The sequence below is a fragment of the Schistocerca cancellata genome, chromosome 6 (assembly GCF_023864275.1).
Source record: "Schistocerca cancellata isolate TAMUIC-IGC-003103 chromosome 6, iqSchCanc2.1, whole genome shotgun sequence".
NCBI lineage: Eukaryota > Metazoa > Arthropoda > Insecta > Orthoptera > Acrididae > Schistocerca > Schistocerca cancellata.
The window spans coordinates 200,041,837-200,055,518 of NC_064631.1; the positions used below are offsets into that span (position 1 = coordinate 200,041,837).

Consider the following 13,682-nt stretch of genomic DNA (forward strand, 5'->3'; position numbering starts at 1 on the left):
AGATTTCTGCCTTAGCACGGATTCTTCCAAAGTTGGTCTTGGTGCCCATTTATTTCAAGAAGCCATAGAAAATGACACTACCATACAGAAAACCATTGCTTTTGCTAGCCGAGTGCTAACAAAATCTGAAAAAAATTATTCCGTTACTGAATTAGAAGCTTTAGCTATCGTTTGGGCATTTAACAAATTTCGTTTCTTTCTTTCTGGTAAGCACGTAAAAGTATACAGTGATCATCGTGCATTACAGTTTCTTATGTCTTCAAAATTAAATCATGATAGGTTAAAACGTTGGGCATTGTTTCTGCAAGAATTCCGCTTCACAATAGTCTACATTCCCGGCAAGGAGAACATTGTTGCGGACGCGCTGTCACGCGCACCGGCTGGGCTTGAGAAAAGTAACACAGAAGGCAACCTCGAGAAAAATTTCAGTATTCTTTACATTCAGAAAGTCGCCTTTGAAAACTTCATCACCACATCTTTAAAGGACATTGCTCATGAACAAGATAAAGATCCGATTTGGAAAGATATCAAAAGTAAATGGCATGAAAAGACACACACTCAGATTCGGCATTATTACCTGGTTAGAAACAACATACTCTTCAAACGCTGCACTGTTGATGACAAGCTATGGGTACTTTGCATTCCAGACGATTTTGTTAATAAGCTCATTTGGTACATTCATTTCAGCTACGCACATTTTGGTCCACGAAAATGTTATCATATTCTTCGAACGACTTGTTATTTTAACAATATGGAAAAGCGAATTCGAAGAGTCTTGTCTATTTGTAAACTTTGTCAAAAGGCGAAACCATCTACTATCTCACATCGTGCTCCGTTGTTTCCTATTATTCCTTCCAAATTAAAAGAATTTGCTGCTGTTGATCTCTTGGGACCCCTTGTCACAACATCGAATGGATTTTCGTACGTTCTAGTCGCTGTTGAACTTACTTCAAAATTTGTTTCTTTCACTCCGTTACGTAAAGCCACTGGACGGTCTGTATCCAACGCCTTTGTTAAAAATTTCTTACGTGAAGTGGGACACGTTAGTAAAGTCATTTCAGATAACGGACCGCAATTCAGATCTGCTGTTTGGTCACGCATGCTTCGGAATCATAAAATCAAACCTGTTTTTATTTCATTGTATTCACCACACTGTAACCCGTCGGAACGGATTATGAAAGAAATCAATAAGCTTTGCAGACTTTATTGTCACAGAAAGCATCAGCATTGGGACAGATATTTACACTTATTTCAAAATGTGCTGAATGAAATGCCTCATGATTCCACTGCTTTACCACCTACTCTTGTACTGAAGAATGTAGAACCTCCGAACAGAATCAGAGAGCTTGTACCTTTCCCGAATACACGTAAACTTCGACACAAAGACATAATTGATTTGGCTCTTAAAAATATAAAATCTGCAGCAGACAAAAGGAGAAAACTACACGGTAAAGCAAATGCAAAGAAATTATGTATTGGTCAGAAAGTTCTCATTAAAGCTCATTCATTGTCACATAAGAAGAAACACTTGAGTCACAAATTCTTTCTAGTTTACAATGGACCTTACAGAATCCGACGTATACCACATGATAATTGCGTTGAAGTTGAAACTCTGCGTACTAGGAAGAGTAAAGGTTTACACCACATTTCTCATGTAAAACCATTTATTGACAGATAATCTGCTTTTTAACTTAGTCTTTGCAATTTTCACTTCACGCTACTTGTACAATTTGTCACACTGAGAAACTGTTAACATGCAACTATGTTTTAAAGCTAACTAACCATCCAGTCAAGAACCAAGAGAAATTATTTAAACAGAAATTACGAATGCATTGTTATTGCGAACAGACGACACAGTGTAATTGTGTGTGTACATTCTTGCTTGTTAGTTGCACGATTAGAACATTTACCAGCACTGCTAATGAAATTTTCATGCAACATTTTGGTTTGCTTGAGAGTGGATTCAGGATTTGAAGTACTTTCTGTGAGATTCAAGATGACTTAGTATTTGGTTTCTTTGACAGCTACACGATTATATCACGATGTTACTAATGAGTGACAATTTACAATGTTGCTTTTGCGGTGTATCTGTTTTATATCTGCACAGTTTTTTCTGAATTCTTCTATAAAGTGAGACATGTTTTAGTAGTAACTTTTGTGCTATTGCTACAAGGAGACAGCCTTTTCCGTAGGACAACAATACGTTACAGCACAGTACTTTCCTCATCACGGCAATAAGCGTAATAACTAAGTTATCTATACGCAAAGCATTTCACTTTTGTTTATCATGAGGTAAGTACATTGGCTTCTGCTGAACTTAGCTTTTGGAGGACGATAACTACGACACTTCCCAGAGATTATCTTAGAGCAAAACGCACATTTAGCGCTACAGGACACGTACTTGAGTGATTAATTTTGTACTTAAAACATTTATTTTTAAAGATTTTTGAATTACAAAGAAAGTTTTCCGTGATACATTTCATTCCATTGCTGTAATCTGTAACACCTGAGGGTATAATTACAACAAACCTCAGGGGCGTACACGCCTACTTTGTGTACCATGTGTTTGGCAAGCACAAGGAGCCCTAGCTAATATGGTATTTGCTTATACAACTTTACACATCGGTACCATATTTCTCTAACACATAAATTACACACCTATCTGATCATTTAACAGAGAAACAAACATCCTTTTACTACGTCAGTGACACATGTTTACGCAATTACAGAGTTGGATTACTTCACACTTAAGAAATGGTACTTTGTCTGTACCTTTTGCACTGTTCATATTTTTTTGGTACCATTGTGATACTATGAGAGCTTTGAATGATGTATTTTGGTATGAGATCATAATTTTTAAAGTACGTTTGAGGTAGATGACACTACCGAAATGAGCAGAGAATTTTCTTTAGGTTTTGAAATCATTGGAAGAAGCTACGACGTTTTTGACATTTGACTGAGGTGTTATGATGTTATTTTTACGACGACGATGTGTATTATGCTGTTGAGGTATGTTTATGTCAATAAAATTCTTGACCTGTGAAATGTTTTTATATGAGACTGTCACTGTAGCGGAAACTACTGTCGTAAATATTTCCGTAAGAAAGTTAAGTGACCACCTGCACATAATGTGACGTGGGCACCCAGGTGTGTCAGACACCTGGAGAACAAGCCTTTTCAGACGCTCAGGTAGAAAAGAAAGCCATTAGGGTGTGCCAGAGGCACAGGTGGAAGAGAAGGACAAAGAGAGGCCATTAAACTCGCTGTTGACATACCTTTGTAGAGGGCATCGCTAATGCGACACGTTACTTGAAAACATATGATTTTTGTAATGCGTTGTGGGCACACAGCTGTGTCAAACACCTGGAGAATAAGCCATTAGGATGTGCCTTTCATCGCTAATGCGACACCCTCGTTACTTAAAAATTTATGATATTTACTGAAATGCCTAACAAAATGACAAGAAATATTTTTACATCTGCTCACCTGATTATGACAAGTGTCTTTCTACGAGAGTTGAGAGCCATTAACTTATGAAATGAAATGTCACATGACTACTGAATGATATTTTTATGCTTTGGTTTGCGTAATTGCTTATTTCATTTGATATCTGGTTTCCAGCTGTGTTGCAGCATTGCTTTTATAAAATGAGATGCATTTGCTAATGTGAACTCTTTCTGTCAACAGATCTATTAAATGATAATTTTGTAATCCACATTCTTTAAGAAAGGAGCACTTGGAAAGGAAAGAACAATAAGAAGAAACTAGCAACAGTAACACATAATTTTCTTTTCTAGTACATGGTAATATTTTTTTACAATCAGTTGTTATGGTGCACCACTTTAATTACATAGACATTAAGATGTGAATATGCATTTCCCTTGTCTGCATTGTTGTTTTTCCTGTAATATTTTTTCTGCTTGAGCTATGTCACGTTTAGGTATAGGTTGCTGCTGTTTGCCAGGCATAGTGTTACTGAATTTGACTTTGTGTTACTCTTCTAAGCTAGTTTTTCTTGTTTCCTGCACAGTGCCTTATATTAGTTGTAATATTGCACTTGCTTTGCTAATTTATGCTGCTTGCTTTGCCATTTCTATATTTTGTCATTGATGTTTGTGTTAATTATTTTTTTTTTGCTGCATTGCCTTGTCCCTTGGTATATATATCTGAGCTCAGTAGATTTAAGTTAGCTTAAGAGGGGGTAGACTATATAAGAAACTGACTATGGAGAATAGGTAAAGAATGCATTGTGAAGAAAGATTTGGGCCCCAATGAGTATTGTACAATCAGAGATAATTATTTTGAAAGAAATATGAATCGAATACAGGAAGGAGGTATAGGTAGGATTATCTTGGAAATAAATAATGAGGTAAGAAATATGTGAACATATAAATACAGAAAGCATGCTTGGATAGGATTTTTTTGGTGGAAGCAAAGGTTGAAATAAGACGAACGATCTATGGAATGAAGGGAGATCTCCAAGCAAAATACTGCAGTAAAACAAACCCTGTCCTTTCCTCTTTGCTGCTGTTTCCAAATATGTAATTGTGTGTTGTCCTTTCCTTTTGGTGTTATCCCACTATGTGTTTGTGTACCCTTGTGTATTTGTGTTTTTCCTGTCTTTATGTGTTTAGCTGTTGAGAGCTATGTTGTAGAATTTTTCTAATACTCTGTTATTTTCTTTGTAAAGATGCTTAGACTTTATTTATTCTGTTTTAATGCTCATGTGTGAAGTTGAATTTTTAAAAGTGATTCTGATCTTTTATGTATGTACTCATGTCATCATTCCTGTAACACTGATGTATATGTTTATTTCTATTCTTTTGTAAAGCCCTATTACTACAAATATTATCTGTATTGTTATGTTTTTAATGATGTTTTTTGTACCTTTGTTATTGTATTCTTATGTTATATAACTGTAATTGACGCCAGTTAATCAAATTCAGCAACTTGTACGCATTCATTTCACTGCACACATTCTGTTGGTTATAGTATATGGACAATATGTGAGAAGTAGGGACTGTTAGTGTTTGCACGTGTGTTACTAATTCAGCAAGGGACTGGATAACAGCATTGCTGGTTCTAAGGACAATTCCCAAAAACTTTGTGAGTGCACAAGTGGTGGTTATGGACTTGCTCTATTATCCGCAAGACTCTTCAATGGTGATTGTGCACCTGCACAGTCGCAACAGATGGCTGCTGGCCATCTCTACAAGGACTACAGTGGGTCTGCACCTCGGGTGGCCCACCGATACCACAATCTCTACCAGGAGTACAGTGGGCCTGTCCACAATTTCTACCAGGACTGCAGTGGGTCTGCACCTCTGGTGGCCCCCCAATACTCTCTACCAGGACTGCAGTGGGTCTGCTCAGTGATGACCTACCTACCAATATTCGTCAGAACTTCGAATGACTCTGCTGTGGGTTTGCTCCATTGTGGCCCATTACCTGTCAGCATTTCAAGAGTCAGCACTGTCTTTCCGTTGGAAGGACAACACTACTTCTTCAAGACTGCATGGAAATCCACTACTTCTATGTGCAATTTCTTTTACTAATGAGACTTTGTGAAAAACAAAAACTGTAATTACTATTATGATGAACAATCTGGACTGTCTTTATTGACTGTGAAAAAAATTTTAGCTGTTGACCAACATTGTGTCAATAAGTGTGTGCATTTGATATCTTTGTTATTGTAATTATGAAAAAATTTTTTCAAATCTGTATTGGCCACTGGCCAAAAACATTTTGTAAAATTTTTTGTGGGGAGCATGGGGGCTATGTAAGTAGGCTGTTTATGTTTTCTTTATGTAAGTTTGCTGTTTATGTTTTTTATTGGCAACGTTACATAGCACTCTATATGAAAATCACTGGCTATGCTGTGTGCAGTATGTGGCTAGTTTGCATTGTTGCCTGCCATTGTTGTCATGAACTGCTATAGCTGGATGTGAACAGCAGATAGCGTTGGGCAGTTGGAGGTGAGCCGCCAGCAGTGGTGGATGTGGGGAGAGAGATGGCGGAGTTTTGATAATCTGTAAGACTGAATGTCAATTATGAATATTAAGGTAAATACATTGTTTGTTCTCTATTAATATCTTTCATTTGCTAACTATCCCTATCAGTAGTTAGTACCTTCAGTAGTTTGAATCTTTTATTTAGCTGGCAGTAGTGGCGCTCGCTGTTTTGCAGTAGCTTGAGTAGCGAAGATTTTTGTGAGGTAAGTGATTTGTAAAAGGTATAGGTTAAAGTTAGTCAGGGCCATTGTTTTGTAGGGGTTATTGAAAGTCAGATTGCGTTGCGCTAAATAATATTGTGTGTCAGGTTAAGCACAGGCTTGTATAATTGTTCTAAGTGGACGTTTCACATGTAAAATTGTTCAAAGGGGACGTTTCAGCTGTACCTGTACACGCCATCCAAGCTCTGTTTGACTCAATGGCCAGGCGTATCAAGGCCGTAATTACGGACAGAGGTGTTTGTTCTGGGTACTGATTTCTCAGGATCTTTGCACCCAAATTGCTTCAAAATGTAATCACATGTCAGTTCTAGTATAATATATTTGTTCAATGAATACCCGTTTATCATCTGCATTTCTTCTTGGTATAGCAATTTTAATGACCAGTAGTGTAGGCAGTGGGAAGAGGCAGCCACAACGTTGTAATTACAACGTACACATTATTTACAACCGTAAACATCGGAATCAAATTGTACAGTCTGTCACAGGACATACACTGTCGGAAAAAAATCGCAACCCAGGGAGGGGTTGTGGGACAGAAACGAAAGTTGGTAGGCGTGTCCCAAGATCTGATATGGGACGTCTATCCAATTTTCGCTCTAGATGCATCAGAGCGGCACAAATAGCGCCACTATGAAGATGAAAATCAGGTTTGCTTTAAATACACGCTGTAAAGCAAATAAACAATGTTTTCAGCCTTCAGTTGCAAGGTAATTTGCAACTGAAGGCTGAAAACATTGTTTATTTGCTGTACATTTCACAGTTGCTGACACGCTGCAATATGTTAAAGATTTGTATACACGCTGTAAAGGTCATGAGCTTTAGTTACCTTTGAGATTGGGTGTGATGAGTTGATGTTAGTCAAGAATACTTTTGAAGCGACAAAGACGCCATGATCAACATCTCACTGAGTTTGAACGAGGTCGTATAATAGGGCTACGAGAAGCTGGATGGTCTAGAGCAGTGGTTCCCAACAGGTGGTCCGCGGACCCCCAGGGGTTCGCGAGCTATGCCAGAGGGGTCCGCAAGATGCTATTAGAATAAAGAATATATTAAATATATCCAGAATGAGATTTTCACTCTGCAGCGGAGTGTGCCCTGATATGAAACTTCCAGGCAGATTAAAACTGTGTGCCCGACCGAGACTCGAACTCGGGACCTTTGCCTTTCGCGGGCAATTGAACACAAATGAAACTTCCTGGCGGATTACAGCTGTGTGCCAGGCCGGGGCTCGAGCTCGGGACCTTTGCCTTTCGCGGGCGGGTGCTCTGCCGTCTGGGCTGCCGAAGCGCGACTCACGCCCGGTCTCACAGCTTTACTTCTGCCAGTATCTCGTCTCCTACCTTCGGTGGCTCGGATGGTGGAGCGCTTGCCCGCGGGGGGCGGGGGTCCCGAGTTCGAGTCTCGGTCGGGCGCACGGTTTTAGTCAGCCAGGAAGTTTCATATCAGCGCACACTCCGCTGCAGAGTGAAATCTCATTCTGGAAACATCCCCCACGCTGTGGCTAAGCCATGTCTCCGAAGTATCCTTTCTTTCAGGAGTGCTAGTTCTGCAAGGTTCGCATGAGAGCTTCTGTAAAGTTTGGAAGGTGGGAGACGAGATACTGGCAGAAGTAAAGCTAGGAGACAGGGCGTGAGTCGTGCTTCGGTAGCTCAGATGGTAGAGCACTTGCCCGCGAAAGGCAAAGGTCCCGAGTTCGAGTCTCGGTCGGGCACACAGTTTTAATCTGCCTGGAAGTTTCATATTAAATATATTTCGTATGATAACAGATTTTTTTGTTTCGGCTGCTGAACAATAACAATGATGGCTAAATTGAAAAAAATTTAAGCTCAATATTTTTTTCGATAATGAATATGTCAATGTTTTTCTAAGTACCAAAAATTGAAAACGTATAAAAAGACCCTTAATTTGGCTTTTTTAGGTACTGTGATATGACAACGTACCAACATGTTCGATGAGGGGCTCCTCGAGAAAATTTTATTGGGAAGCCCTGTTCTAGAACACGGATGCTGTCCACGAGAGTGTACGATCGCATAAAGACCGGGCTCCGGATGACTACGTGCCACCACCGATAGCGAAACCTTCGTGTTCGGCGTATGCCTCTGGCGCATCGAACTGCATCTGCAGCAGAATTTGAACAGCAGTCGCCACCACAGTGACACAACGAACGGTTACAAATCGGTTACTTCAAGGATAGCTCCGAGCCAGACGCCCTGTAGCGTGCATTCCACTGACCGCAAACCACCGCCATTTGCTGCTTCGGTAGTGCCAACCGTGAGATTGGAGGGCAGGATGGAGATCTGTTGTGTTCTCTGACCAAAGCTGGTTCTGCTTCGGTGTCCGTAATGGTCTTTTGTTGGGTGGAGGGAGGCCAGTTGAGGGCTTTCAACCAACCTGTCCGCGTGCTAGACACACTGGACCTACAGTTAGAGTTACGGTCTCAGGTGCGATTTCGTATGACAGCAGGACCACTCTCGTGGTCATCCCACGCACCCTGAATGCGTATCTGTACGTCAGCCTGGTGATTCAACCAGTTGTGCTGCCATTCAGGAATAGCATTTCTGGGTATGTTATGCAACAGGATAACGCTCGGCCATATACCGCTGTTGTAATCCAACACGCTCTACAGAGTGTGAACATGTTGCCTTGGTTTGTTAGATCACCAGACCTGTCTCCAATCGAACAGCTATGGGACTTCATCGAACGAAAACTCCAGCGTACTGTACAAGCAGCGTTAACCGTTCCTATAATGACCAACAAACTGCAACAGGCATGGAACTCTATCCCATAAACTGACATCCGGCACCTGTATAACACAGTGCATTCTCGCGGTTATACAGGTTATTAATGTACCAGAATTTCACATATACAGTGGTATATCCCTTGCTTACTTTAACCAGCAATCATGCAATGTTAATCACTTAAATATTCCTAGACAAATGTCTGGAAAATGAACGAATGATTGTATGTACAGATCAATGCGTACATGTCAGTGAAAAAGATCGCCATTTCAGTAGACATATACTGTTATTCCTACGCCCTTATGCCCTAAGGCATCATTACTTGGATACTGAGCGATGTGAATTCCTATACATAGCACGGGGACTGACGCTTTTGACCAGGTTTAACGAATTTGTTTAATCGGTTTCTATTTGGTAATGTTACTTGGAATGTATCCATCTCAGATGTGTATAACCAGTCCCAGCTTTCAGCTGTAGCCTCCTCCTCCACGCGGACAGTGATTTTGGTCTTAGTTACTTCTACACTCCTGGAAATTGAAATAAGAACACCGTGAATTCATTGTCCCAGGAAGGGGAAACTTTATTGACACATTCCTGGGGTCAGATACATCACATGATCACACTGACAGAACCACAGGCACATAGACACAGGCAACAGAGCATGCACAATGTCGGCACTAGTACAGTGTATATCCACCTTTCGCAGCAATGCAGGCTGCTATTCTCCCATGGAGACGATCGTAGAGATGCTGGATGTAGTCCTGTGGAACGGCTTGCCATGCCATTTCCACCTGGCGCCTCAGTTGGACCAGCGTTCGTGTGGACGTGCAGACCGCGTGAGACGACGCTTCATCCAGTCCCAAACATGCTCAATGGGGGACAGATCCGGAGATCTTGCTGGCCAGGGTAGTTGACTTACACCTTCTAGAGCACGTTGGGTGGCACGGGATACATGCGGACGTGCATTGTCCTGTTGGAACAGCAAGTTCCCTTGCCGGTCTAGGAATGGTAGAACGATGGGTTCGATGACGGTTTGGATGTACCGTGCACTATTCAGTGTCCCCTCGACGATCACCAGTGGTGTACGGCCAGTGTAGGAGATCGCTCCCCACACCATGATGCCGGGTGTTGGCCCTGTGTGCCTCGGTCGTATGCAGTCCTGATTGTGGCGCTCACCTGCACGGCGCCAAACACGCATACGACGATCACTGGCACCAAGGCAGAAGCGACTCTCATCGCTGAAGACGACACGCCTCCATTCGTCCCTCCATTCACGCCTGTCACGACACCACTGGAGGCGGGCTGCATGATGTTGGGGCGTGAGCGGAAGACGGCCTAACGGTGTGCGGGACCGTAGCCCAGCTTCATGGAGACGGTTGCGAATGGTCCTCGCCGATACCCCAGGAGCAACAGTGTCCCTAATTTGCTGGGAAGTGGCGGTGCGGTCCCCTAAGGCACTGCGTAGGATCCTACGGTCTTGGCGTGCATCCGTGCGTCGCTGCGGTCCGGTCCCAGGTCGACGGGCACGTGCACCTTCCGCCGACCACTGGCGACAACATCGATGTACTGTGAAGACCTCACGCCCCACGTGTTGAGCAATTCGGCGGTACGTCCAGCCGGCCTCCCGCATGCCCACTATACGCCCTCGCTCAAAGTCCGTCAACTGCACATACGGTTCACGTCCACGCTGTCGCGGCATGCTACCAGTGTTAAAGACTGCGATGGAGCTCCGTATGCCACGGCAAACTGGCTGACACTGACGGCGGCGGTGCACAAATGCTGCGCAGCTAGCGCCATTCGACGGCCAACACCGCGGTTCCTGGTGTGTCCGCTGTGCCGTGCGTGTGATCATTGCTTGTACAGCCCTCTCGCAGTGTCCGGAGCAAGTATGGTGGGTCTGACATACCGGTGTCAATGTGTTCTTTTTTCCATTTCCAGGAGTGTATATTATGATTATGATGATGTATTGTCATGTTCCAGGGCTTGAAATTGGAGCAGAAAGGCGGCTGGTTGGACCAGCAGACGGTGCTATACAGATACGGAAGCCCTTCGTCTTTCCTGACCATAGCATGGCAGCCGCAGGGAGATGCGGGCAGCTTCCCTCACGTTGTCAAAGTGACTGGGAACTCCATAAAGGCCATCACCTCTGGAGAACTGACAGTGACCGACTTGTACGCGTGGTATGGGAATGGTACAGTGTAAGTACACCGCTGAGCGCAAGTAATTATCTTGAAAGCAGCAACAGGTTTAGACGATACCCATATTGTGTCAGGGGATCAGGCGAAACTTTAATTTCCATTCCAAGTTTCTTCATCTTTCCCATACATTTTACAATGAATAATACCCTGGAGAGGCTAAAAGACCTGTCTTGCTCCTTTCAGAACTACTGATTCCCCGTGAGGTTCTTCGACTCCTGTAACTGCAGTCTGGTTTCTATACAAGTTGTACATGACTTTTCGCTTGCTGTAGCTCATCTGCGCTTCCTTAAGAATGTCAAATACTGTATTTCAATCGGCATGTTAGAAAGCTTTCTCTCACTCTACAAATAGCATATTCGTGCATTTGCCTTTCTTCGACCTGTCTTCTGAGGTAAGTAGAGGATCGGTATTGCCTCTAGTGTTCCTACGTTTCCCCGAGACACAAAATTTTCGTGTGGGCTGGGCTTCTAGCACCTCCTCCCATTCTTCTGCAAGTAAATCGTGTCAGCATGACAATGGTTCGATAATTTTCACACGTGTGAGCACCTCCTTTGTTTGGAATTATAACTGTTTCTTCCTTCTTCAGGTCTGATGTTGATATTTCAGGAATCTCAAACTTCTTGCATACCAGATAGAATAGTTTTCTCGTATATCGCTCTCCTATGAATCTCAATAATGGTGCTCGAATGCGGTGTAATGATGGGTACTTATGTCTTTTAGTAGTGTGTCAAATTATTCTCTTATTAATGCATTACGAATCTCAGCCATCCCATCTCCATCCTCTACCTCTTCTCTTTCTGTACTTACGTCTTCAACTTCGTCTGTCTTATATTGCCCTTCTCTATACTCTTTCCACCTTCCAGCCTCGCCTACTTTGCTCAGTACTTACCAATTCACTTCTTAATGTTCAGGTATTTTTCCCTCAAAGATCTCTTTAATTTTCCTAAGGGCGGAATTAGTTTTTCCCCTATTCTTACATGACTCTACAGCTTTGCATTTGTCCTCTAGCCATTCATATTTAACCATTTCTGTCATTTCTTTGTCAATCTCAGGTTTGTATTCCCTTCTTCTTCCTTCAGTTGCTGCGTTTTTACATTTGCTCCTTTTGCCAGTTCAATTTAATATCTCGTGTGTTACCCAAGGATTCCTACTAGGCCTCATCTTTTTGTCTATGTCAGGGCTTAACAACTGGCCGGTTTTGAGCGCGAGTACTCGCGTCTGCTCAGGCATGTGCAAGCAGGTGCAAGGTCGCGGAGTAGGGTAGGAGGGGAGGCAGGGGAAATGCGCGCGCACGTTTGAATAGGGCCGCAGCATGCCTATTGAATTTGCACCGACTGTGTAACGTTTAAACTACTACGATCAGCTCTAACAGTCACTTCGCTAGTTAAGAATCATGTCAAGTCGCCGTTGTGTAACCCCAACCATGCTTTCGCAGTTCAACACCCATTGGGAGGAATTGTATGTTTACAGAAAAAGATGGAGTTGCAAAATGTTAGGTATGTCACAAAACGCTGAATTCTTTTAGGAAATTTAATTTGCAGCGACATTATATGTCGTACCACGCGAAAGACTACGGAAGTGGAAAATGTGATGGACCAGATCGTGCACAGGAAGTTATTAAACTTAAAAGGAAGCTATCCAAAGAAGATCTGGAGTGAGTTACAAAATTGCTTTGCTTTTAGCAAAATCCCTGCGCCCCTTCACTGATGGCGATTTAATAAAAGAATGTTTGGTAGCTGCAGCGGAACTTTTGTGCCCATCTCAAGTTGAACAGTTTCGGATTGTGCCATTATCTGACATGACCATTATGCGTCGCATACAGGACATGGCAGACGACGTCCAGAGCCAGCTTGCAAATATCTGTAAAGATTTTATGGCGTATTCTCTAGCTCTGGACGGAAGTGTTGATATCACTGGAACAGACAGCTTGCCATATTTATTAGAGGTGTTAATAGAGATCTTCAGGTGAGGGAGGAGCTCCTCGATGTAGTAGTCATGAAGAACACTGCAACTGGAGGTGATATTTTAAGTAGTGTTGAAGAAAGTGTTGAAAATATAGGATTGTCGTGGAATTCTTTAGTTTCAGTGTCTACAGACGGTACACCAGCGATGACAGGGAAAAAATCAGGTTTCGTTGCTCTGTTGAAGGAGAAAATGCAAAAACTGACCGTGCCGAATGAAATAAGCGGCGTTCACTGTGTGATCCACCAGGAAAACTTATGTGCAAAGAGTATCACTCTAAAAAATGTGATGAGTGTTGTTGTTCGTACAACCAATTATATAAGGAAGCATGGGCTACAACACAGACAATTTAAAAGCTTTCTTGAGGATGTAGAAAACCAGTATGGTAGCCTGCCTTGTTACAGCGAGGTCCACTGGCTTAGTCGTGGCGAATTATTAAATCGATTTTTTTGCCTATTAGATGAGATAAATATGTTTATGGAAATAAATAACATGTGTGTTCCTGAACTGAAAGAGCCTTCATGGAAATGTGATCTCGCGTTCTTAGCAGAT

The 13,682-nt window shown here is 42.4% G+C and overlaps 1 protein-coding gene across 1 annotated transcript in view; it reads left to right on the plus strand.

The window, feature by feature from the left end:
* The window catches only part of LOC126190822 (venom dipeptidyl peptidase 4-like), a 382,023-nt gene that overhangs the window by 263,252 nt on the left and 105,089 nt on the right, over positions 1-13,682 (plus strand). The window contains exon 10 of the mRNA XM_049931391.1: positions 10,951-11,168. Coding sequence (XP_049787348.1) covers positions 10,951-11,168 — 218 coding nt within the window. The remainder of the gene's footprint in view (positions 1-10,950; positions 11,169-13,682) is intronic.